At 45.5% G+C, this 25063-nt stretch overlaps 2 protein-coding genes across 11 annotated transcripts in view; both read left to right on the forward strand.

Moving 5' to 3' along the window:
- Nucleotides 1–18530, forward strand: part of ELMO2 (engulfment and cell motility 2) — a 19335-nt gene extending 805 nt beyond the window's left edge. For 4 of the 5 annotated variants that reach the window (XM_041419224.1, XM_041419226.1, XM_041419227.1 and 1 more), the window contains exons 2-21: nucleotides 3674–3799; nucleotides 3934–3974; nucleotides 4477–4549; nucleotides 4873–4923; nucleotides 5879–6060; nucleotides 6855–6954; nucleotides 7144–7295; nucleotides 9506–9584; nucleotides 13073–13123; nucleotides 13449–13571; nucleotides 14204–14338; nucleotides 14761–14865; nucleotides 14946–15054; nucleotides 15684–15820; nucleotides 16129–16292; nucleotides 16375–16487; nucleotides 16792–16899; nucleotides 17224–17306; nucleotides 17615–17692; nucleotides 18219–18530. In XM_041419224.1, the coding sequence (XP_041275158.1) occupies nucleotides 3722–3799; nucleotides 3934–3974; nucleotides 4477–4549; nucleotides 4873–4923; nucleotides 5879–6060; nucleotides 6855–6954; nucleotides 7144–7295; nucleotides 9506–9584; nucleotides 13073–13123; nucleotides 13449–13571; nucleotides 14204–14338; nucleotides 14761–14865; nucleotides 14946–15054; nucleotides 15684–15820; nucleotides 16129–16292; nucleotides 16375–16487; nucleotides 16792–16899; nucleotides 17224–17306; nucleotides 17615–17692; nucleotides 18219–18419 (2163 nt within the window). In that variant the 5' untranslated portion in view covers nucleotides 3674–3721 and the 3' untranslated portion in view covers nucleotides 18420–18530. The remainder of the gene's footprint in view (nucleotides 1–3673; nucleotides 3800–3933; nucleotides 3975–4476; nucleotides 4550–4872; nucleotides 4924–5878; nucleotides 6061–6854; nucleotides 6955–7143; nucleotides 7296–9505; nucleotides 9585–13072; nucleotides 13124–13448; nucleotides 13572–14203; nucleotides 14339–14760; nucleotides 14866–14945; nucleotides 15055–15683; nucleotides 15821–16128; nucleotides 16293–16374; nucleotides 16488–16791; nucleotides 16900–17223; nucleotides 17307–17614; nucleotides 17693–18218) is intronic. The other variant, XM_041419229.1, reaches the window with a different exon arrangement.
- Nucleotides 18531–18725: 195 nt separating this feature from the next.
- SLC35C2 (solute carrier family 35 member C2) lies at nucleotides 18726–24039 on the forward strand. Of its 6 annotated transcripts, XM_041419329.1 has the most exons (10): nucleotides 18726–18750; nucleotides 18827–18977; nucleotides 20612–20675; nucleotides 20894–20966; nucleotides 21123–21291; nucleotides 21581–21664; nucleotides 21994–22169; nucleotides 22875–23004; nucleotides 23148–23492; nucleotides 23707–24039. In XM_041419329.1, the coding sequence occupies exons 1-9, from the start codon at nucleotides 18745–18747 to the stop codon at nucleotides 23267–23269; spliced, it is 975 nt and encodes a 324-aa protein (XP_041275263.1). In that variant the 5' UTR covers nucleotides 18726–18744; the 3' UTR covers nucleotides 23270–23492; nucleotides 23707–24039. The 6 variants fall into 6 exon arrangements, with proteins under 6 accessions (XP_041275263.1, XP_041275266.1, XP_041275264.1 ...); XM_041419332.1 differs by having other exon boundaries at nucleotides 21994–22058; nucleotides 23148–24039; XM_041419330.1 differs by having other exon boundaries at nucleotides 22063–22169; nucleotides 23148–24039.
- The last annotated feature ends 1024 nt before the right edge of the window (nucleotides 24040–25063 follow it).

The raw sequence follows: 25063 nt of genomic DNA on the forward strand, positions 1-25063 counted from the left end.
GCAGCTCCCGTTGTGCCGCGCTCCCGGCGCGCCGGCCCCGCTGCCCCCGGAGCGGCCGCTCCCGCGGGGGCAGCCGCCGAGAGGGGCGAAGCCGGTGCTCCGCGGTACAGCGCGGACAGCGCTTGGCAGAAAAATTCTTGTTTAGTGCCTTTAACTGGGTTTTGAGCCAAGCTTCGGGTGTTGGCGCCTGGCTGGCGGCTTTGAAGTCACTTGACTGATTAAACATAATAAAGCAGTTCTCTTTTTGCTTGTTGCTATCAGTTTCTGTCTTTGCCAGGAGATGGTCTCTGCAGTACTGTGTTGAAATGTGCATGACCGGAGCCCATAGGCGTGTTGCATTACCGCCAAAGTGCAGCCATGGAAGGCCTTTGGAGCAGTGTAGGATTCCAGAGGCAGGGAATCTGAGCCATTTGCTTCTCTGGTTTATCTAGAGAGGGATGTTTCTTATTGCTTGGTGTGTGAGGTAGCATAGAAAACTGCATAGCCTTCGGGCTGGACTCTGCTATCTCCTACCCTTTCATGCTGCTTGGCCAAGGAATGTCTTTTCTGCCCACCTGTCCTATTAGTCCCTCTGCCAATGTCACTTCCAACTTTAGCTTGGCCAGTTGGTACCATCTGGGGACTTGCTGAGGACTGCTGACGGTGTTTTGTCGCATCTACAGGTTTCAGAAGCTGCAGCTATTTGCTTGTTGACTGGGGGATTCTACCAGGCAGCTTTTCTGTTTCAGGGAATGTTCTTTCATCCTCCTCATTTTCATTCTGTGTGCAGCACACTTTGTTCTCTATCTGTAATGAAAAGAAGACTTGAGTTTGTGAATAGGGAAATTCTGCTTAAAATACTGTAGTTGTTTTAGCTTGCAGCCTCTCAGAAGTCTTTTGAATAGTGTGTTTTTAGTGGCTCTGCTGATTTTTCCTTGCCCTGCAGCTACCCCTGCACCACTGCTTTATATGACATATCTCACTCTGCAGAAGCAGACTGAATTAATTTTTGATGGATTTTAGCTTGGCTTCTGTGTCTCTGTACAAACTGTGAGAAATTGTTTACATGCTGTTGAGAAGAATGTGCTGTGAGAGCATGCACATAAGTGACTGACTGACAAACACAATTACGAAACATCATGGTCTGTACTTCTTCACAAGAGCTTCTCAACAATTTTATCAGCTCTATCATTGTTGCACTGCAGAATATCTATTGTAAAACCAAACATCTTGACACCCCTCTTGTCTGCAGATGCACAGTGAAATCTTTTCAAAGCATGCTTTTGGCAGACAGCCTCACGTTAAGAGGCTGACCTGAAGTACCCTTTGTATTTGTAGTCCAGTCATCCTCTTCTGGAAAGCTGCTTCTGCTGAACTATCGATCTGTGTTGGTCCTTCAAAGCATTGTTTGACCAAGACAGTTCTAAAAAGTTTCCTACCTTTTTAAATTTTTAATTCCGGTTTGTCTGGGTTCTCCTTAGCCAAGTCACTTTGGTGTTCAGATCTCTGTCTTTGTAAGAGATACCTGTGGTGTCTGCTCTGTGGTGCTGCTGTGCAAAAAAAAAATACCTTGAAGATATTTTTCAGAGTCTTGAAGCTCTGTTTCTTTCACTGTGTATTTGCTGTGCCTTGAATACTGATTGGAATAGGGAGCATGGTTGCCAGTCATGAGTGGGTGCTCATTTATGGAAGAAATTTGGGACAGAAATAAGTGTTAAATATCATGGTGAGCTACTTTGAATTTGTGTGCAGCTGAGAGCTTTTTTTTGAAGATACCGAGGTAGTGCAATACAACTTGGTTGGTTCCTGGTTTTGGTGGTGAGGATATCAGGGGAGCTGCAGGTAGAGTGCATGACCTCTAGGTGCTGTGTGCCTCTGCAGTACTTTTTTGGGGATGAAACAGGACATTTATATGGTTATTGAGAACGTGATTTAGTGGTGGACTTGGCAGTATTATGTTTATGGTTGGACTTCATGACCTAAAGGGTGTTTTCCAACCTAAATGTTCTATGATTTCTGCAGGATTTCCCCTCATATCAGCATTTCTGTTTTAATGGGCACTTCCCCTGTCTGAATAAGGCATGTTCTTTGAGTGGGAAAAGACAAGTCAGACATTTGTAAAGGCTTCTACCTCTAGTAGTCTGGACATCTTTGTTTTGGCATGTAAATTGCTGTATTTCCTTGTACTTTTCAGTAGCAACTTGCCACTTGCAATACAAATAAAAGACTGACTGTACTGCAAGAGGCTGAAGGGAAAAGTGGTAATTAGATGCTAATTACTCATGCATAATTACTCATGGGTAAATTAGTTTAAAAAGTTGCAAATTCAGTTCTTAATACTCGGGGACTAATCTTTGAGCCTTGTGTATTCACTGTGTATTTGTTGTGTCTTGAACATTGAATAGATTTAGATGTTTTCTGGTTGTGACTTGGCTCGCTCATGGGAGAGGTAATTACCTGTTCAGTTGTTACAGGCTGGTACTGGGGATGTTGAGTGTGTGATTCTGCACAGGACTGATGTTTCTCAGGCTTTCACTGTAGGCCATCATAGCCTTTAACTGCTGGAGAGCAGCGAGTGGAAATCACACACCATTTGGGAACTGCCTGTCTGTTCCTAGATTTAATACATGGAAGCCCTGCAGGTCTGGGGGTGTCATACAAATTGGGCTCTTTGGGGAGTACTGGTAATTGCCCTGAGTCTGCTGCTTTTCCAAGGTCAGCTAATGTGTGCTGCTTATCTGTAAGGTTGGAGATTTGTTTTGAACCTGACTTGACTGGCACTTTTCTGAATGAGATGTGTTTAGTCTTACAATCATTTAATGAGTTTTAAGCAAATACAAGCCACTCTTGGGATTGGTGCTCAAACAGAAAGAGAAGGCCAGGAGTACTGACTTGTGGCCATCTCTGTGAATTGGGGTTGGCTTTCCAGAATATCACGGAATTCTGAATCTGACTTGCCAGATACTTCCCAGGTGCTGGGGGGTGGTAGAGTGGACCAAGTCTGGCTGTCATAGCAGCGCAGGAGGTTGCATAGTCCAATTTTTTGGGCACAAACCACTGTGTCTGACAATTGACTGGGACCAAACCCTGAACACAAGCTTATGCTCTGAAAGGCACATGAAGGAGTGAAAGGTACACTTCCAGAGCAAATGCTGAGTTATTTTCTGTGATGGATGTTCATGTTTTGGATTTATGATATTACAAAAATGGAATAGGATAAAGTTAGCTGCTGCTGCTTTCCCTAAGAGCCTGTTTGGGTATCCTGGGATCAAGTTGTCTAAGAAATTTGGATGGGGCATGAATAAACACCAGCCTGTGGGAGGGAGGCCACCTGGACAGTCTGTTCCTGCTCTCACCTAGCTGAGCCTAGGGAGCTGCTGCTTTAGTAGTCCTGCAGCCTGAGCTACCAGTACAGATAGTGGGTGGCAGATGGGGCTTTGCTGATCAGTGACCCTTCTTGTGAGTGCCCCAACAAGCTCTCAGAAGTATTTCTCATGTGATGAAGCTGGGCGTGCAATTTCACAATATGCTGTTTGTGTGAGGCCTTGATCTCTGCTAATAATGGCTGTTTTGTCCCTGTCAGGCCCAGGAAACCATAACGCTGAGCTTAGGTGTTTCAAAGCTTGGTGTTAGATCCAGTGTAGCAGGTGAAATAGTTTTCAGAGAAGATGCTCACTATCCTTTCTCTTAACAGGTGTGGAGGTGTATGCTGTTGTAAGGGTACCTGGAGGAGTCTGGAGCAATGCCACCACCTTCAGACATTGTGAAAGTGGCTGTTGAGTGGCCAGGTGCCAATGCCCAGCTGCTGGAAATAGATCAGGTGAGACCTGGTAACCAGATGGGGGAGGAAAGGCACCCCAGCGTTGATACTGGAATGTGGGAAGCATAGAAATGGGCAGTATTCCTTTCTGGTTGAGAGGAACACGGCTACTGAGGACTCTCTTTCTGTTCTAGAAAAGGCCTCTTGCATCCATCATCAAGGAGGTCTGTGATGGGTGAGTAGTTCTCTGGGAATCCTTGTGGAGTAAGTCTGTCCTGCTGACAAATCTTGCTGGGTTGCTGTGGAAGTCTGCTGCTTGTTAATGTGCTGCTAGCACAGTCCATGCTGCCTGCTGCTGGTTTTGGCCATGGAACGGGCTGGGGTTTTAATTGTGAAGAAAAGGATATCCTGGAAAATGGGGGCCTTCCATTTTTATTCCAGTTCTAAGTGTGTGCATTTGTATGCCTTAGGGTCAGTTCTCTGAGGATTGGCCCATTCTGCTGTTCTTGAAGTGTAGGCCTGTTCAGGTGTTCCACAGAGTTGATTTAGAGTAGGCTGAAGTCCCACATTGTCCTCAAGAGGAGTTTTCTCTCCTCTTTGGGAGACCTAATTTCCCCTGCTAAAGCTTTGCTTGAAAGTTCTTCTGCAACTTCCTGGCATCAAGCTCCATTTCCTTATTGACAGTCAGAAGAAAGAGGACAAAGATGCTTAATGTATCCTTCTTCTTCCTCTGCCAGGTGGTCGTTGCCAAACCCTGAGTACTACACGCTGCGTTATGCTGATGGTCCTCAGCTGTACATCACAGAGCAGGTCAGTGGGAGGGGCAGCAGTTTGCTGATACCCTGGGTGAGAGTCCACAATGTCTTGGACTACAGTCATGCAACAATACTGCGCTAATCCTTGAGGAGCAGCATCTCTGCTCTCAGGGAGATTCCGACTCAAATGGTGCCATTCAGCAGAGGAGCTCTGCACTGCTCCCTTTGCATGTGGGGACTCAGGCACTCAAGTTCAGTACCCTCAGTAGGGTTGTGTGGTATAGGATTCCCTTTACTGTGCATAGATGTGCACTGTAGCTCCAGCTGGATTATTTCCCCCCCACTTTTCCACAGTTTAAGTTTGGGTTTTCTTTCCAGACTCGCTGTGACATCAAGAATGGAACTATCCTCCAGCTGGCAGTCTCCCCGGTAAATGCTTCCTCACCTCCCTCTTTCTCAGTAACTCTCCATGGGTGGCAGGCTGTTTCTTACCTCTTGGCTTTTCTTTCTCCTTCTCCCCAAATTGCAGGGGGTGATTGCAAATTACCCCCCTGCAATGCCTCGCTTCCACGCAGTGAGGCATGCACTCTTTGTTTTCCATCCTGCCTGTGGTGTGTGTCTTTCCTTTGGATGCTCTGCCCTTTTATAGGACTTCCTGTCAATAAATTCAGTCTACAGTTTTAATGCATCTCCTAGATTAGGATGCAGTGAAACACTGACAAATGCATTCTCAATGTGAGTGAAGTTAGCATGGTCAGTTAGAAAGCAACAGTTCCAGTGACTGAATGCAAAAACTTAAAATAGAGACAAATTTGAGGAAGGGGAGATTGTTCCTGCTGAATTCTTGCTATTGTACCCTCAAAAATCACCTTTTCCATCTTTCTTTTTATTTAAGTTCTTAAACCTTTTTTTGTGCAAATGTCTTGGCATAGAGCTGAGGTAGGACTGGGAGAAGGTACTTGGGCAAAGGGGAATTAAGAGGATATAGTGATCTGTGCCTGAGAAATCTTACAGAATGTCTTGTGGATACACAAAATTAGATCACGAGACTTTTTATCAATACTGCATTTCTTTGATGGTGTTGCTCCATATTTCTGTACCCACCTCCACTCACCTCGGCGAGGAGAAAAACAGGCATTCGCTCTGCCATGTAAACCAGCATTTCACTCACCTCCTGCTTGGCTGTAACTGTTGCTGAGAGAAGCCTTTTTTTAGTCTGTCTTAGACTTGCTGACTGCAGCTACTGAATGTGACTTTGCTGCTATCTCTACCCTGGCTCTGCTCTCCCTGCCCACCCATGGGCTTCTGACAGAATGCTGATGGTGGCAGGACTCAGCCTGCAGGTGCCTGGTCTGTAACTGGCACCATCCCTCTTTCCTGCCAGTCCAGGGCAGCTCGCCAGCTGATGGAGAGGATCCAGTCCCACAGCATGGAAGCTCGCCTGGATGCCATGAAGGAACTGGCAAAACTTTCAGCAGACGTCACCTTTGCCACAGAGTTCATCAACATGGAAGGGATTACAGTGCTGACACGGCTTGTGGAGAGTGGGACCAAGCTTCTATCCCAGTAAGTTTCCTTTATTCCAGGACTCTGGGAGAAGGCCTTGAATAAGGGGCTCATTTTGCTTGCTGAAGTGGCATTAAGCAACTGACCTTGGAGCAAATGCTGATCTGTGGAGACCAAGTCTTTCCAGTCATTTGCTAAACCTCACGAGGCAGAAGAGGAGACAGTCATGATTTGCTCTGGAAGTTTCCTCAAGCACAGTCACAGTGAACTATGTTACAAATAATTCAGTTGGATTTTCTATTGCAGTTGTTATGTTTCATTGAAAGTGCTTTTAAAGTCTTGATAACTTACTGTAATAACATTTATAGCTCTTCTTATATATTAGCAACTAATACATTTCTGGCATTTTTTGCAATGTTCCCTTCAGTCTCTTTTATCTTTCTGTCTTGTGGTTATGTATTAAATTTTCCACAATTCATGCTGTGCCTTCATTTTATTTCAAGTCAGGTCCCAATATTTAGAGGACAATTAACTTCCCTTATTTTTTTTTTTTCTGATGTGGAAACATGTTTGCTCCTTTGAGTAGCCAAGTACTGATCCTGGTGATTGTGAGTCTCTGGTGGCAGGACTAGGGACTTACTGCTGCTAATTTTAATTTGTGCTTGTAACCAGGAAAAATAAAATATCTTTCTACAAAACAGTAAAATTATCTGCATGAATGCATGCACTTTATTGCTCCCCCAGGTGCCAAACTGTGTTATTGGGAGAACATGGTTGCATTTTTCTCTTATCCAGCTTGTGCAGGCTTTTATCTGCCAGCAGATCTCTTGTAACTGAATTCTTCAATTTCTCAGTTATAGTGAGATGTTGGCTTTCACCCTGACTGCCTTCTTGGAGCTCATGGACCACGGTATTGTCTCCTGGGACATGGTCTCAATAACCTTCATCAAACAGGTGAGTTTGAGCGGAGGGGGTGGGTGGATATTATTTCTTTTCACGCTTTAATCCCTCTCCCAGGAAGAGCACAAGACTCTGAGAAGCTGAGTACTGTCTGAGAGCAGAGTGCACCCCCCTTTCTGAGCCCTGACTCCCCACAAGGTCTGCTGGCTGGCAGAGCTGACCTGCTGCTTGCTGTGTGTTCAGATTGCAGGGTACGTGAGCCAGCCCATGGTGGACGTGTCCATCCTGCAGCGCTCCCTGGCCATCCTGGAGAGCATGGTGCTCAACAGCCAGACTCTGTACCAGAAGATTGCAGAGGAGATCACCGTGGGGCAGCTCATTTCCCACCTGCAAGTGTGAGTGTCCACCCAGCAATGGTGGGATTTATACCAATTTTATGACTACTTGTTTATTTAAAAATACATCCTCTTACATTTGGAACACCAAAATTTTTTTTTTAAGCATTATCAATATGACAACTTACTGGAACTTTAAGATTTCTAAGGTTTTTTTTAAAGAAGTGAGATCCTAGAAAAATATGTTCTATGTTCTGGAAGAACTTGGGCACATGAGTGTTGAACAAAGATATTTAGCTTTAAATAACTGCCCAAGTGTGTTCAGTTCTAGGACCAAACCTGCATTTCACTAGCACAACTTCCCAAAGGTTTTGCATCCAGCTGTCTGTCACTTTTACCCCTCTTTAAATTGTCTCCACTAGAATCTAAGAGCTCATCATCTTCTGGGTTTTGTCCTGCATACTAAGGAAGGAAACAATTGCTTTTCTTGCTTGAAGGGATTAAAATTCCCTTCATTTCCTTCCTCTCTTTCCAAACAAACTGGAAAATTAATTTCTGTCTCTTAGGGCTGTTTGTCTAGGTCAGTTCTACTCTTCATTATGAAAAAGCTGCATGTAGTTGTTAGAGCTTTGAACAGGTTGGGTTTTTCTCAAGCCTTTTTATTCTGAACATATGGAAAAGCATTATTTGTGAATGTGATTAATGCTCTTTAATCAGTGAACAGTAGTTTAACCAAATTACAGTGCAAACAAAGTATTGCATCAATGTCACTCCATGCTTGGAATGTTTATACATTTGAATTTGGTTAACAGAAAAGCTGAACAAGTTCTCCTGAACACCCCAGCAGCTTTGTTCTGCAAAGAGTATTTATTCTCTCAGCTTTATGATTTCTGGTTCACTCAAACACGGATTTGCTCCTAACATTGAACACACTTGTGCAGTTTTTTTAAGCAAATTATCTTTGTTCAAGACATAAACTTGTGTGCTTAAGTGCTTCCAGAACACAAATGGTCACTTAAGAAAGCATCCATGTAGGGAATATTTTAGAAAAGGAGGTGGAGGGTGAGTCAGGATTTGCTGGTTGTTTTCTTGGCAAGGCCATCAGGAGGGAACAGTTCATAGCAGAGAGTATGTTCTGGAGGAACATGACCATGGAAACAAGTCCAAAGGAGATGAGTTAGAAGAGGAGAAACTAACCTAAAAAATTGTTCTGCTTTGTCAAAAAGCAAGCAGTGTGGTGAAAAGAGCAACAAACCCTGAAAAGGAGAGCAAAAGTGAATGTCAGACTTCAGAGACATGTGCAGCTTGGAGGCCCAGGGAGAGCCTAGGATGCAGCATGGAGATTTGCATGTTTGCATGAAGTACAGCACATTGACCAAAACGAAAAAGATTTGGAAGGGAGCAATAGAAGAAAGAATATGGTTGTTATCTAGAGATATGTCAAGGTGAGGAAAATAGGTATTTAAGGTAAAAGAAGTATTGGCTTCAGATCTTTTATGAAAAGATCTTTTATTTCTACATGTATAGTTAAGTAAATAAAAATATTTTAAAAAATAAGTATATTCATGCACACATATTTATTTAGGTGACACACTCGACTTCTGTTCATCACAAGAGCTTGATGCAGTGATGTGCACTGGCTCAGGCTGCGGGACAGAGTGACTTGACAGCCAAGGTCTACCCCCAGGAAGAGTTGGAGTATTGCAGGAAACAAACCTGCGTTTGACAGAAGAATATCATTGGCATTTAGAAGCTTAGTTTTGTGCTGTTTTGAACGTGACAAGTATAACCACACGCTCTGTGTGACCTAGGAAGGGGCTAAGCACCCTTTACCTGAAGAAGTTCTGCAGTGAAGCATTCTTTCCCCTTAGTTCCATTTGGTTTTGGTGGCTTCCATTGGCACAGGGGAGAAAAATAACTTGCTCCATACCAGTTCCAAGCTGGAAGCCACCAGCTGTATCCATGTAGCAGACTGTACCATAACCAGGTTTTACAGAGATAGTTTCAGCACTGGAAACAAACCGTGGTGGTGCTGGGCTGCAGTTTGCTCTGTCTCCTGGATAATGGACCTATCAGTCAGAAATCTCTGTCAGGTTTTTGCAAGCCTTTTGAAGAGCTGAACATCATCAGCATCGGTTACATGAGCCCTGCTTGTCTGTTGAAAATGCACAACTACTGTAGTCAGTGTTCTGATGGTGCAGGTAAAGCAGCAAGCTGTAATGTTCTGTACTGCCTGTTGCCTCACAAGCCTCCCTTTTTTGTTTCTGCAGCTCAAACCAAGAGATTCAGACATATGCCATTGCCTTGATCAATGCCCTCTTCCTGAAGGCACCTGAGGACAAGAGACAGGTTTGTTCTTGCCTTTTGACTTTAAACCTGAGTGATGGTTGCTGCCTGGCTGTTTATGCCTCAGAAATCATATTGTCTGGGCAAGGTAGACCTCAGACCTTGCCAAGAACTTAAGAGCCTGTTTCAGTATGGCAACAGAGGAGAAAAAGTGCCATCCCATTAATAATGTGTCCTGGAGCACACATCTATATTTAGGAAATGCTCAGAAAGGATTCTGAAAGACCTTCAGAGACAGAAAGTAATCCTGCAGACAGCATGGGAAGTTTTTTTTAAGTTAATTGTGTATGGGAGAGGTAGGCTGGGTAGACTCCTTGGGCTGCATATACTTAATAAAGAAACACCCACCTCCCTCTCCCCCAAAAAGGGACCTTTCTTAAGTCATAGAGGGATATTCCTGCAGGCAAACGTGAGAAATGAAACACTGCCCTGCTCTGAGGAAACTCCCAAGATCTCAGCTACCTGCAAGATGTGCATATGTGTGTATTGTGTAGCTTTGCTGTGTTAAGCCTTTCTTCTCTAGTGCCCTGTTTGTGCCTTATTCCTGGACTCCAAGCTAAATCCTGTCTGCTTCTCTTTGTGCCTTTTTTTGCTTTCTGCCAGCAGGACAAGCTGCTTAACCCACTAGACCTGCCCATCACTGTAAGTAACTCAAGCCTGGGGGCTGGTCATGTAGGGGACTGTAGGCATGTTAGCTCTTCTCTAGCTGTGCCCCCTTGTATCCCAGGGATGATGCCCACAGCCTCAGAGAGTGGCTGAACCTAGGGAGAAGGGCGGGAGGACTCCTGGGGATGCACTCACACTGTGGAGGGGAGAAGAATCAGTAGCAGGAGAAACCCTGAATGGCTTTCTGTGCACACAGGGTCATACAGATGGTCATAAAAGGAAACTGATACTGCAAGACTGACCAGGTGAACCAACTGTAAAACTGGAACAAGGCCTTTAGCAATCTGAATCTCCTTAAACTTACTGCAGCATGAGTTTATAGCCCAGATCTCACTTGTGCTAATGACAGTTTCATATCCAGCTGCATCCTTCTAAAGATAGAGCTGTTTGTCTGTGAAGAGCAGTCACGAAACTTGATGCTGACTGGGGACTAGAGCATAAATTCTGCCTAATTTGTGACTTCTCCCTTATGGTGATTGTAGTTTAAGAATGTTTTTTGCCCTCTGCTAACTCCAGGGAAATCACCCTTGTTAATGGGTGGTTTGGACCCTTCTGTATTGAGATAATGGTAGGTTTTTTGGTTTTCTGCATGGCACAGAGAATGTTCTGCTTTTTTCAAGGATGCAGCACCTTCAGAGTGGAAACTGCCATGTCAATAAGTGTTACATAATTTCTAAAATTAAAGGATATGCTTAATACATGAACATAAGAAAAATCATACTCCTCTGTTGGTAATTCAGCAAAGATCATAGACTTCATAGGAAACAAAATTCCAAGGGATTTTTCACTTTTTTCCCCTCCCTTGAATACAATCCAAATGACCACAAAGAGCTATGGAGTTGTCTAAGGGACTTGGAGTATCTTCCATATGAATAGAGCCTGAGAGATTTGGGATTGGTCAGACTTGAGAAGACTCAGGGAGGTTTTATGTGTTTAAATATCTGATGGAAGGGAATAAAAAAGAGGGAGCCTGACTCTTCTCAGTTGTGCCTACTGACAGCACAAGAGGCAGTGGGCACAGCTTAAAACCCAGGAAATTTCACATGAAACATGCACACCCACAAGACATAAATATGAGAGTGGTCAAACACTGGAACAGGTTACCCAGGGAGATTATGGAGTCTCCATCAGTGGAGATATTAAAAACCTGACTGGACACAGTCCTGGGCAAGTAGCTCAGTCTGATGTTGCTTGAACCAGTAGAGTTGGACTAGGTGATCTCAAGACATCCCTTTCAGCATAAATCATTCTGTGTTTCTGTGATCATCAAGCAGCAAAGTGGCCCTTACTGGACTCTGAGCAGACCATAGGTCCCTTAGCAGTGGTTTGACTGTATGTGTCCTCATGCTTCTTTCTATGCTGTTTAGAATCGTTTAATTGTCTTTGTCCTTCCCACTTTTTATCTGCTTCAGTCACCTGTTAACTCCATCCCACGTACAAACTAATTCCTTCGGAGAAAGGATTCTTTGTGTGGCATGCATGAGCAAATCCTGACAACAGAGCCTTGTCCTATTCTCAGTACTACATCTCACAAATAGTAGTAGAAAATAATGACTCAGAGGGCAGTGTGTTCTCTCTGAAAGCACCTCCTACTTCATCTAGATGCTCCTTAGATACCTTCCACTCAAGCACTGATTCACTTTGGTTGTAAGATGAGTGCTGCTGAACTTGCAGCCATTACAGCTTGGCTGTCAGTCACTGTCTTGGTTCAGGAGGTTTCTGTCTGGATCAAAAGGGATAACAGGAATTCTGAACAAGGTTAATGCATACATTTTAGCAGACTTGTTCTGTCAAGAGTGATGTTGATAGGAGCAGTTGGAAAGTCTTGGATTGCTCAGAATGTACAGCTGATTGAGTGCAATTGTCTGAGACTCCACATCTGCTCCCAATTCTCAATCTGCACTGCACAGGAATGTAAAGAGACATCTCAGACTGTCAGTTCTTTTGGACTTCTTCCAGATGATAAAATGCCCAACAGATTTTTCTTACCCAATAGATTTTGCTTGTAGCAGCAAACTCATGATATTCACCTTGATATTAGCACTTGTGCCATTCTCCTAGCAGGGGTGATGAGGTCACTGGTATGATAGAAAGTGCATCTTCACAATTTCCAAGGAAAGCACAGGTTAGGTTTTAGCAGATGCATGTGTAACTGTTGCTGGAACTGAAGGCACCTTGCATCTGCTGTGACTGTTTGTCATCTTGACTTGATGTTTGGGAAACCCTCCTCATCTAGAGAAGGAAGCCATGCAGTCAAGAGGGAAACTGGAAGCTTTCCTCTAAGCATGAAAATTATTAGCCTGTATTTTTGTAAATTGAAATGCTTCTGCAAATTGTCTTCAAACTGTCTTCTGATCATCTCTTTAGAAACTGGACAAAGGAAATAAGTTGCAGAAGGAGAGTTTTTGAGAGGGAAGAGACCGGAAATCTGCCTCCTATAGCTCTTGTTATCTTGGGTGTTTACCTTGGTATAAGAAGCTGTGAAATGCTAACTGGAGGAAGCTCTTGGAGATGGCAGATTTTTCCTGGGCAATGCACAGTGTGCTCCCTGCTGCCATATCTCCTAACAGTGAAGTACCATTTGATGTCCAACATTAAGCTAAATTTGCTTCTGGCTTTCTCCACACTAGTAATGTTCTTTGGGGGAGCCATCTATGAGTTGTGCTGAGATGCTATGCTAAATTGACAGTCTGTAGAAAAGCACTTTGTTGTGTGCCAGTGCTATCTCCAATTCATAGGCTTCTTCTATTTTCTCCTTTCTGCACTGTGTGGGCTTTTTTGTTTATATTTCGCTCATGTTATTTCATCTTTAAATTCCACAACAGGAAATGGCTAATGCATTTGCCCAGAAGCACCTGAGGTCTATAATCCTAAATGTAAGTATGTCATATGTCTGGAATGACAAAGTGCTTCCTAATGTTCAATCAATGGAGGTTTCACTTGTGCATAGTGTAAATTCTACTGCCCTCTGGGCACTTGCAGAAAACTCTTTCAAAGGTAAAACTTATTCAGAAGGGGGTTACCAGGATGCTGCTTTCTGCTCTTGCAGAGCATTATAGTTATGCTCGTGGTGGGATATGGAGGTTAAACAATTGAATGTTCATATAGAGAGATGCACGTGCAGTCTGGCATATGCCTAGGGTTAATACCTCAGCTTTTATTTGCATTCTCTTAATTTCTACCCTCTCCTTTATTTTGCAGCATGTGATCAGAGGAAACCGCCCCATTAAAACAGAAATGGCACATCAGCTCTACGTCCTGCAGGTCCTGACCTTTAATCTCCTGGAAGAGAGAATGATGACCAAGATGGATCCCAATGATCAGGTCACTAATAGAGCTGAGTAAGATCTGATGGAATAGGATGTACAAGGGGCCTTATTCCTGGGCTCCCTCGCACTGTGGAATTTGCAGTGCATGGTACATAAAGTTTCAAACTTGCCCTTCACATTGTTAACCTTGAGATTAGGGTATGCTCTTGACCATCCTACTGCATTCTGTGGGACTTTGAGATGTAAGTGGGCTCTGAAAGTCATATACTTCTTTCTTGACCAGTGTGATGCCAGCTGTAAAACTGGTTACTTAACCTCTATGGCAGGCACATCATTTTATCCATTTGCTTGCAGTATAGGAGGAAATTTGGGCATTTTTCAGGTGTCTGTTACTCATCTGTATTACAGTTTTTAAGGAGAAATGCCATAGCATTACCTGAATGCCTAGAAATTGCCTGTAACTAAACTTGCAGTTAAAGAAAAGTGCAAACAAATATTTTGCATTACCCACTGTACTGAAACTTGCCATTTTGAAATGGATTGCCTCTTTGTGCATAGTGTTAATGACCCTTGGCATCTCTCTGTGTTCATTGTGTGAGCTCTGAGGAGAGATGCAGGAGTGTGAAATATGTGAAAATACTGCTGTAGTGATTGATTACATTGATTTCCCTGCCTTCTGTCCTTCAGGCACAGAGAGACATCATATTTGAGTTGAGAAGAATTGCATTTGATGCAGAGTCTGACAGCAACACTGTCCCTGGCAGCGGAACAGAGAAACGCAAAGCCATGTACACCAAGGACTACAAGATGCTGGGATTCACTGTATGCATCTAGACTGTAAACCTTGTCAGGGCAGTCTGAGCAATCTCCATAGGAGTTGTGGGGAAATAAGGAACAGGAACAGCTGTTTCCTTTACCCAACTTCAGTATCTGAGTTTAGAGATCCAGTTTCACTCACACTCCCGGGGAAGATCGGTATGAACTTGCTGAGGGGTGAAATGCAAGGGTTCATTAGGCATTCTCTGGAGCTATTTCCGTACCTTGTGCACCTGTGCTATGAAGAACTTAAAACCAGCTTCTCCTCTAGAAAGTTCAGCTAGCATTGTCAGGAGGTGTTCAGGGTTACCTCTCAGATAGATGTAAGGGTGTGCTTGATGGACAGGTGGTTTGAAATTAATTCAGAAAAGGTTCTCACACAATTCCTTTGAGCTAATTCATTTCGATTCTTTCTACCCTTTTCACAGAATCACATCAATCCAGCCATGGATTTTACACAGACTCCTCCTGGGATGCTGGCATTAGACAACATGCTTTATTTGGCCAAATTTCATCAGGACACCTATATCAGGGTACGTGAAGCTGCTGATTTTTACGGATGCCAAACACCTCAGCAGCTCTTCTTAGTGTGTGTGACATCCTGTTGTTGTAGATTGTTCTGGAGAACAGCAGCCGAGAGGACAAACATGAGTGTCCCTTTGGGCGCAGTGCCATTGAGCTCACCAGGATGCTTTGTGAGATCCTGCAAGTTGGGGAACTCCGTAAGTACCATTTATTACCCAGCTTTACAGGCTGCTGGGCTGATGCTTCTAAAAACTAATATTCACAAGCATTTGTACCTTGATCTCACTTCTGCCATGTAAGGACAGGGTGAGCTTGGAATTAAGCACAGTTGATGTCAGAGTGATAATACCATTATCAAAATAAAGTGAGAAATTTTGGTGTGTGCACTCTGGTTCTCCTGAAAAACTGATACATGAAGAAAGCTTCAACTTCCCAGAGCTTCAGGAGGGTTGTGTATTAAATAGTCTTGAAACCACCATGAACTTGGGAAAAGTTTGTTTGCTCTGACAGCTTCAAAACAGCATTTTGAGAAAATTAACCACCATAAGAAATTCCACCAGAGGAAGGTGGGAAACACTGCAAGCAGTTATTTTGGGGGACCAGGATGAAAAGGGCAGGAGTCACAGAGATTTGCATGGTGAAGTGTGGGGAGAATTTCCATTGTCAATAAACTGTCTGTGGGGTGACACAGTATTGAATGGTCTTAATCTCTTGGAGTAAGTACTGTTACACACCACCAGTTGTCTGTCACTGTGGTGGACTTTAGTTACTCCTAGTACCTTTTGTCCAGTATGCTCACATGGCTGTGGTTTGTTTCTTTCTGAAGCCAATGAAGGCCGGAATGACTATCACCCCATGTTTTTCACCCATGACCGTGCATTTGAGGAACTGTTTGCCATCTGTATCCAGCTGTTGAACAAGACCTGGAAAGAAATGAGGGCGACAGCAGAAGATTTTAATAAGGTCAGGTTGGAGAAGAGATATTTTTGTAAAATGTTTGGCAGATCAGCACATGTTCACTAAGCCTGTACATTTGGTTTAGGAGTAGAGCACAGATGTGACAGGGCATTAGTATGGGCTGTAAAGGATGACTCAACTTTTATTGTTTGGAATGCACTGAGGTCCTTCATTCTTCTGGATCTTCAAAGTCACTAGTGTCCTGATACTCCTGGCCCTGCTATCCCATGTCAGTTCTTTGCTGCTGCTGAGCTGTGCCCTGATACTCTGCTGCCAACAAGAATGTGACTTTTCTTTCTGTCCCACCTCTTTAGGTTATGCAGGTTGTTAGGGAACAGATCACAAGGGCTCTGCCCTCTAAACCAAACTCCTTGGACCAGTTCAAGAGCAAACTTCGCAGCCTGAGCTATTCTGAGATTCTGCGGCTACGCCAGTCTGAGAGGATGAGCCAAGATGACTTCCAGTCTCCACCTATTGTGTACGTGCCTGACAAAAATATTTGCCTTCTATCCCTGACATTATCTCCATTTTCTGCTTATTCTTCCATATTTGATTGCCAGGGAGCTGAGAGAGAAAATCCAACCTGAGATCTTGGAGCTGATAAAGCAGCAGCGCCTGAACAGGCTTTGTGAGGGAAGTAGCTTTAGGAAAATTGGAAATCGCAGAAGACAAGGTAAGGAGACAGTGTCTGCTGTATTTTTTCATGTGAAGAACTATAGCAAAAAAGATCTAATTAATTAATCTGTCAGCAGGCATGTTGCCAGAAAGAAAAGCTGGTTACTTGGCTGTCCATATCAGCCAGTAGTTTGGGATGGCACAAATGTGCATTTCTAAGAATACAGCCATCCCCTCATGAATAAGAAGCTGTGCTGAGGAGCTGGGCGAGCAGATGGATTGTGTGGAGAGGCTGTAACAGTGCCTGTGAGACCTTATGTGAATGATCTTGCTCAGCGTACCCTACTTGGTGTGTGTTCCAGAAAGATTCTGGTATTGTCGCCTGGCTCTGAATCACAAGGTGCTACACTATGGAGACCTGGAAGATAATGCCCAGGGGGAAGTGACCTTTGAATCTTTACAAGAAAAAAGTAAGTCCTGATTACAGCTGTGCACTTTTCTGTGCTCTGCTGTCTAGAGGCTGAATATAATCCTAGATAAAGATGAAAGACACAAGGCTGAAGCCCTGACTAAGGAGATACCAACTTTTGGTCCTTGCCCAAATTCTTCAAATCTTTGAATTACTTGATAGTTCTTTTTTAAAAGCCAGCTGCAGGCATGTCTTACTGGTAATGTGTTTTGGAAAACTGCACTAACGAGCTAAAAAGCCAGTGTTCAGTTGCAAAGACAAAACAAAGTTCTGTATTTTCCTGGTTAGGATTGCTTGTTTGGGAGTTTTACTTTTTCACTGTTAGTTCCAGTTGCAGACATCAAAGCCATTGTCACAGGGAAGGACTGTCCACACATGAAGGAGAAAAGTGCACTGAAACAGAATAAGGCAAGTGCTCCCTTTTCATTGTCATTAATAACTAATGCTGTAGTGTTTGAGATTGAAAGCGAGCAAGAGGAGTGGATGATCTCCCCCACTGCAGGTGTGCTGTGTACAAACCCCATCTCCTGTCTGAGCCCTTTCCTAGTGTTCCTTTGTGACTGCAAGGAGCTGTAAGCATGATTGTGCTGTAGTCTCTTCAGAACTGCTCACACAAAGTGTACTGAGCTGCAGCAAGGCAGCTCTCTCGGGGTGGCAGGCAGAAGGTGCTGCAATGTTCTGTTCAGCTGGTGAGTGAAAGATTCTTTTCCATTTAGGAAGTGTTAGAATTGGCCTTCTCCATATTATATGATCCCGATGAGACCTTGAACTTCATTGCACCTAATAAATATGAGGTAAGAAACGTAGTGGTTAAGCAGTAGAATATATATCAATTAACTTCAGAGATTAAGAAGGATGGGTTGCTTCTCATTAGAGACTCGAGCAGGCTGTCTCTCACCAGGTTCATTCCTAGAATATGTTGCTGATGCTTTTTATGAACCATCTTTTTTTCCCCTTAATTATCTTTTTCATTTAAAAAGAAAAAAAAAAACCCACACTAATTTCCCCTAGTCTGGACTGCTACTTTTTTTCCTCCTATGATGCCTAGAATACGTTCACTTTTTTCATTTGTTGTGCCACTGTAGACACTCTTGTCCTTCTAGTACAACCACGGGCTCACACTTTCCTCTAGGCTTTTAACTTCCATTGGAAATCTCTGTGGGCACTGTTTTAGAGCTGGGGGTGGGATTTTTTTCCCTACATATTAACTCACTCCAGTGTTTCTTGTCTTAAAGTTCTCTAATTTTTGCATGGACAGAAAGATTTGACATAAGGTATCATTTAAGCCTGGAGTCGTGAACGACCCCTTCTTTTCCACAGTACTGTATCTGGATTGATGGGCTTAATGCTCTCTTGGGGAAGGACATGTCCAGTGAGCTGACCAAGAGCGACCTGGACACGCTGCTGAGCATGGAAATGAAGCTGAGGCTCCTGGACTTGGAGAACATCCAGATCCCCGAAGCGCCGCCGCCGATCCCCAAGGAGCCGAGCAGCTACGACTTCGTGTACCACTACGGCTGAGGGCCCCGCGCCGGGGCCGCCGCTTGCTGCCGTGCCGCGGGCTCGGGCCGGGGCCCCGGCGCCGCCCGCCTTTTGTATCGGTTCCAATAATAACCAGTAGCGCTCCTCGCCGCCGCCGCCTCCGCCTCTTTCCGCCCTGCGCGGAGCGTCACCGCTGCGCGCCCGCCCCGCTCCGCCGCCGTCGCTCGTTCCCCCGCCCCGCCGGCCAACGTCAGCGGCGGCCCCGCTTCCCCCGCCGCCACGGCCCGCTCAGCCCCGCGCCCGTCCCGTCCCGTCCCGCCCTGCCCCGCCGCGGCCCCGTCCCCGGCTCTACAACAAGTGGCTGATGAAGGTGCGGGGTGGCGGGGCGGTGCGGGGCGGCGGCGGCGGGAGGGCGGCGGCGGTGACAGCGGCTGTCGGTCCCGCAGAGCTTCCCGTTCCCGCTGCTGGTCACGCTGCTGCACCTGCTGCTCATCTTCGCTCTCGCGGCGCTCGCCCGCGCCCTGGAGCGCTGCCGCTCCGGGCGGCCGCGGGCAGCGCTGTCCTGGGCCGACTGCCTCCGCCGGGCAGCCCCCGCAGGTACGGCCGGGCACCGGAGGGGACGGGAGAGGGGCGGCGGAGCGGGAGCGGGCCGCAGGTTTGGGGCACAGCAATATAGGAAAGACGTTAAGGTGCTGGAGAGCATCCAGAGGAGAGCCACGAGGATGGTGATGGGAGCGGCTGAGGTCACTTGGTGCGTTCAGCCTGGAGAAGTGGAGACTTAGGGGAGACCTTATTGTGGTCTTCAGCATCCTCACGAGAGGAAGCACAAGGGCAGGCAGTGATCTCTTCACTCGTGACCAGTGACAGGATCCAAGAAAACATGAAGCTGAATCAGGGGAGGTTTAGGTTGGATATTAGGAGAAGGTTTTCACCCAGAAAGTGGTTGAGCACTACAACAGGCTCCCCACGGGGGTGGTCATGGCACCAAGACTGACTGAGTCCAAAAGCATTTGGACAACACTCTCAGCCACAGGATGGGATTTTTGGGATGTCCTGTGCAGGGCCAGGAGTTGGACTCAATGATCCTGGTGGGTCCCTTCCAACTCAGCATATTCTGTGACTCTAGGAGGCTGCTCAGGGGTGCCTGTGGCACTCTGGCTGCTTCCAGAGCCCTTTGTCTCTCTGGGATGGTTGGGGAAAATCCCCTGGGACAGGGTGAGCTGGGGGATCCAGCCATTGCTCTGGCCCCCATGTTTCCCTACCAGGTGTAGGGCAGGTGTAGGTGCTACCTAAAGCTTCAGCCTGAGACATGCCACCTTCATTGCTCGTTAGATGTATAAATAGAGGAAGAGGCCACACAGAATGAATCTTTCTGAAGGAGTCACTGGCACAGAGAACCTTCTACAGTGCCTTGATAAGTTGTGTCTGCAAGTAACATTTTCTCTTTAACGCTGGTATCAAGCCATGCCTTGCATCTTTCTCAGGGTGGAGCTTGGTAGAGAATTCATCATTCACGGCACACAGAACTATCTGAGACCAAGGAGTGAAGCTCCTACTTGGAGCACAGAACTGTAACTCCTTCTGCAGTTCCTTGGCTGTGTGTTGTATTGGCTCCCACAGAACAACATCTGGTCTATGATCTCTGGCAAGGTTTGCAGTACCTTATATAACATGCCCCATGGTTTCTTGAAAAAAGCTTTCTCCACATCTGCAGCAATTTTACCTTTCAGCATGGCCTGCCCTTGGATCAATAACACTGTTTCCTGTGGTAGGAAACTTCCATAGAAGGGACAATAGGCTGTACCAAAAGCTGCAGGGTTAAGGCTGTGTGCGGATAATTGTTGCTGTGTGTGGATAATTGTTGCTTTTTCAGGCTTCTTGCAATGACCCTCAGACTTACAAGTTACCATGCTCTGATACATTCAAGAAAGACTTTATGCAAATCTGCAATCACTTTCAGTCACAGGGAGGGCAAGAGTTATTTCTGGCTTTTTTGTAATGCATGTTGAGTGCAATGCTGAGCCCAACTTGAGTCACAGGGAACAGGACAGAAACATGAAGAGCTGAGAATATCTGAGTTATGTTGGGTCTGAAGAACTAACATGAGGAAAGCTTATTTTTTTCCCCTGGGTCTGCTCTGCTATCTGTGGCTATGAAGCAGGGTTTTGTGGTGGGTTTGTTTAATGTCATGGAAGACAGTTAACTTCAGGTCCTTTTCATTGATTCTTTAGCTCTGTCAACTTCCTTGGATATTGGGCTGAGTAACTGGAGCTTCCTGTATGTCACTGTCTCCCTGTGAGTACAAACACCACATTCCCTGGGAGCCTCTGGTGGGGTTTGGAGAGTGCTTTGCCAGGGTCTGTTTCTTGAACAGGTGTTTGGTTAGTGGGTCAGCATGCAGGGTCTGTGATAGCTTGCTGGTAGTAGTCGTAGAAATGGGTGATGGTTTCTAATAGTGATTTGATGGGAAAAATACATTGAAGGAGTCTGACAGTGTATTTTGGTCCTTACAGCTACACGATGACAAAATCTTCTGCCATTCTCTTTATCCTGCTTTTTTCACTGCTCTTCAAGCTGGAGGAAATGGTAAGAGTCCCACACAATGCTTTAGGGAGGGAGGTCAGACCTGGGGAAATAGGCAGTGTATGTGCAAGAAACATGTAAGCAGAGGCATGCTGCAGTTATGTGGGTGAATCTGAAAGGAAGGAGGTGCCTGTCTCTGTTGTGTTTGCTCTCCTGCAGAGGGTGACGTTGCTGCTGGTGGTTCTGCTCATTGCTGGGGGACTCTTCATGTTCACCTACAAGTCCACACAGTTCAACGCACAGGGGTTTGTGCTGGTGCTCTGTGCCTCTTTCCTGGGGGGCATTCGCTGGACTCTCACTCAGATACTGATGCAGAAGGCTGAACTGGGTACGTGGGGTGCCAGGAGGGGGTGGTGGTGCTGGTAACAGGGAGGAGAATAAGGAGAGGTGGTAGCCCTTGCTGCAGAAACGAAACATCTCATGGAAGGTGTTGGAAACCTTGGGCATGGGGTATCTGTTGGTGGGTAATGAAGGTGGCTGGGTGTCTGCAGCAGCACACAGGTGTGGGCATCGTAAATACAGGTGTGTGTCTAGGAATGGTGCTAATAAAGGCTCTGGGACCTGTGTTACTCCCTGGCTTGTTGCTGCCTGCTCTGTTATTGATTCTCCTCTTTCAGGGCTCCAGAATCCCATTGATATCATGTTTCACCTGCAGCCGCTCATGTTCCTGGGGCTCTTCCCACTCTTTGCGGTGTTTGAGGGTGCGTGAGTTAATTAGAGAAAGCAGGGATAGCTTTATAGAGTGGTTGGGAGATTGCTTAGCAATTTGTTATTCGAGATAATTCACTTAGATAACTGAACAACTATCAGCTCTGCAAAGTAGTTAGAGACCTGGATTTATCTTATGCTGGCAGAAGGTTAAAGAGTGCATAGAAGTAGTAGCCTGCCATGCTTGTGGAAGTAAGGGCTGTGAAGAACTGGCTCCACATCTTCCTCATACTGGAATGTGAGCAGCCCACCCCATCTATCTTACTAAGAGGAGTCCTGGGTGCTGGGAATGGTATTCTGCTACTCATTGTCTTGTTCCTAGGCCTTCCTTTGTCCATATCAGAGAAGCTCTTCCGTTTCCATGAAGCAGGAATGCTGTTCTCTCTGGTAGGGAAGCTGTTCTTGGGTGGAATTCTTGCCTTTGGTCTAGGCTTTTCTGAGTTCCTCTTGGTTTCCAGAACATCTAGCCTCACCCTTTCCATTGCTGGCATTTTTAAGGTAAGGCATGGTTCCTGTGCTAATGCTAGAAGGCAAGTACTGAGTCATCCCTATTGGGCTTTATGTGGTGGGAGCTTGCTTAGATCCTTAGAAGTTATTGCTTGTTATTTTTGTTCTCCTTGCACAGGAGCTTGATGCTTTGCCTTGCAGTCTCTGTAGTGAAGTCTCTTGGTCCCTGACAGCAAAGAGCCAGAGACCAGTGCCTGTTTTATAAAAAGTACCATTAATGATCAAAGTTTGTTGGCATGTGGGATAGACTAAAACCCACTGCCCTCATGAGCAGCAGATGGTGTGGAAGAGGGGAGGGGTAAGAAGGGCAAGCTCTTGCATCAGACCTTGCATATGACCAAACCGCTGGTTTGAGCTGTCTCTGTAACCTAGTTTGGCACATCCTCCCCTCCCCAGAGGAGTCCAGCACACATACTTCTGAGCTGAACTGTGATATATGAAATCTCTCTGATCCAGAAGTTGCAGGATTCCTCTGTAACTGAGCTATGCAGTCAGATGACTTAAAATCCCACATCCTGGTTTGACAGGTTGTTTGTTTCTAGAAACTGTTTTTAGAACTCTGTGCGCATGAAAGAATGTGCTGATAGGAATTTAGCAGCCTGACATCTTGATCTAGGCTTCAGCTGAAAAATGTATCATGCATATCTCCTCAGGTCCTGCCCTGCCACTTGTCATGGTTTTTTTTTGTTTCCACAGGAAATCTGCATTTTATTCCTGGCCACACATTTACTGGGAGACCGCCTCAGTCTCTTGAACTGGCTGGGCTTTGCTGTCTGCCTGTTAGGAATCTCCCTCCACGTTGTTCTCAAAGCCATGAATTCCAAAGGTGATTGTTTTAAATCCCTTTCTCTTTCTTTGTAGGCTTTCTCATTGCTTCACTAGGAGCTGTGTCTGTTCCAGCTCCTTGGCAGTGCCAGGTTTGGTGGGAAGTCCAGGAAGTTTGTCACTAAACGGGCTGTCTGCATGCAGGTGACAAAGCACTGGAGCCGCACAAAGAGGCCAGCTCTGACCCTGACCTGCAGCTGCTGCTGCGCCACCCCGAACAGGGTGAGGAAGAGGAAGAGCTTGTTGAAACCCCACAACAGCACTGACTGAACATGAAGCACAAAGCCACCTGCTCTGTTCTTACCAAACCTGCCTGACAGCTATCCAGGAGGAAGGTCCAGAAGTCTCTGTGACCACCCAAAGCAGAGCCAGGGCCCGGGGAGAGAGTTCTGCTGTTTTCCTGCAGGGTGGATCTGTAGATGCTGCACAAGAAAAGGCAATGTGCCTTTCACAGGAACTTGGAAGCCCTGGTTCAGTGGGTGTGGAAAGGTGAGGTGAGACAGGGAAACACTGTAAAAAGTCCATTAGGGGATCCTGAAGGCTGTTTACTGAGAATGTAGACCATGAGCTGTAGAATGAACGTGGACATGTCTGGACTGCAGGCTGAGTGGTTCAGGGATGATTTTACTGCTGTTTAGGTTTTGATTTCAAAGGAGAAGGTAGATACACCTTCCCTTTTTTTTTTAATGTTTCTGCAAATTAGGAACTCCCATCCTGGTAGGATCACATGACTGAATAAATCCCTGGAGTTGCCCCAGCAAGAAGGATCTTTTGTGCCTGGGGACCTCCACGTTCTGTGTGCATAGTGAGGAAAGAATCAGTGCTGGTGTTTGGGACCAGTTGAAAATGATCAACATTTCCAGGTGATGTTGGCTGGAGGGAAGACAGGGATGCAAGAGTACTTCTGGTGCTACAGGCCAAGAGGAGAATGAGCAGTGTCACGGGAGATCTAACTTGAGCAATAAGCTTATCAGAAAGTATGTGGGGTTTTGAGGGGGGATTTTTTTGTTTTTTAAATAAAGTTTTTCTGATTTGCTTTTGTCTGTACATTCTGTACCTATGCTTCATCAAGCCGAGGTCATTTGTCTTCTCAGCTCCTTTCCTTTCAGTCCTCCACTGACCTTGCTGCTGCATGCCCATAAGGCCTGGCACACAAAACACTTGCCCAGCTATCATGCATCTCTAGAATTAGGGAGATGTTCTGCAGCCTCTCATATTTATGCCAGCCAAGAGAACGTATTTATGCTCTGTCTTAATGCACCATATCCTAAGAAGACTTTTAGCATTGTGGCTTTTTTTGTTGATCCATTTGATTGGATCAGGTAGTGCTGCAGTCCAGGAAGGGGGAATAGCAGGATTGAAGATGTCATTTTCATTGCTGCTAAGCCTCAAGTGGTGTTGGGCAGGTGGCTGGTTTTTTGTGTGGCAGAATTTCCACATCTTTCAAAGTTTTGTTCAGTGCTAGCTTTTGAAGTTTTTAGACTAGAAATAACTTGACAGAGTTTCCCAAAGGGATAACAGTACAGTCTTTCTCCTGGCAGGAGCTGGATATTAAAGTGAACTTCTCATATTCTCTTTGAGAGCTTGAGCCATTTTGACTAAACAGTCCCTCTGTTGATCTTGCTTCTTAGTTTTCAGATATTAAGTCTTTCTTGATGACTTTAATCAAGAGCACGTCCTGGTAAAAACTTTAGTTATTAGTGATCATCTTTGATCACGTTCTGGTAACTGGCTTCACAGCAGACAGCAGGTGGTGCAGCTTCCTCATGTAAAGCTGCTGAACCAGCACGTCCACACCAGGCTGGCAGACCAAGGGATTTTGTGCATCAAGTAGAATGTCTGGAGCTGAGAATGACTTGCTCTGGCCCTAGCTGTACTTTCCAGTAACTGGGACTTGGGATGCTTCCAGCAGGATTCACCCTGTTTGCCCTGCCAAAGCTGTGAGCTCCAAGCCCAAATACTCTGTGCTTGATGTGGGGCAGTGGCACTTCTGCACATGAGCTGTGCTCCACAGTATCACAGCTGCTCCTTCTTTGCACTTTCTACTCTCCTACGACTGA

This window comes from Onychostruthus taczanowskii, unplaced genomic scaffold (genome assembly GCF_017590055.1).
Source record: "Onychostruthus taczanowskii isolate IOZ18803 unplaced genomic scaffold, ASM1759005v1 scaffold60, whole genome shotgun sequence".
Lineage (NCBI taxonomy): Eukaryota > Metazoa > Chordata > Aves > Passeriformes > Passeridae > Onychostruthus > Onychostruthus taczanowskii.

Excerpts from the sequence above, each read along its gene's own strand:
- SLC35C2 (XM_041419329.1), top strand. Across the intron at positions 20,676-20,893 it reads CTGTATGTCACTGTCTCCCT|CTACACGATGACAAAATCTT; the intron begins GTGAGTACAAAC and ends TGGTCCTTACAG. Across the intron at positions 23,005-23,147 it reads CAAAGCCATGAATTCCAAAG|GTGACAAAGCACTGGAGCCG; the intron begins GTGATTGTTTTA and ends GTCTGCATGCAG.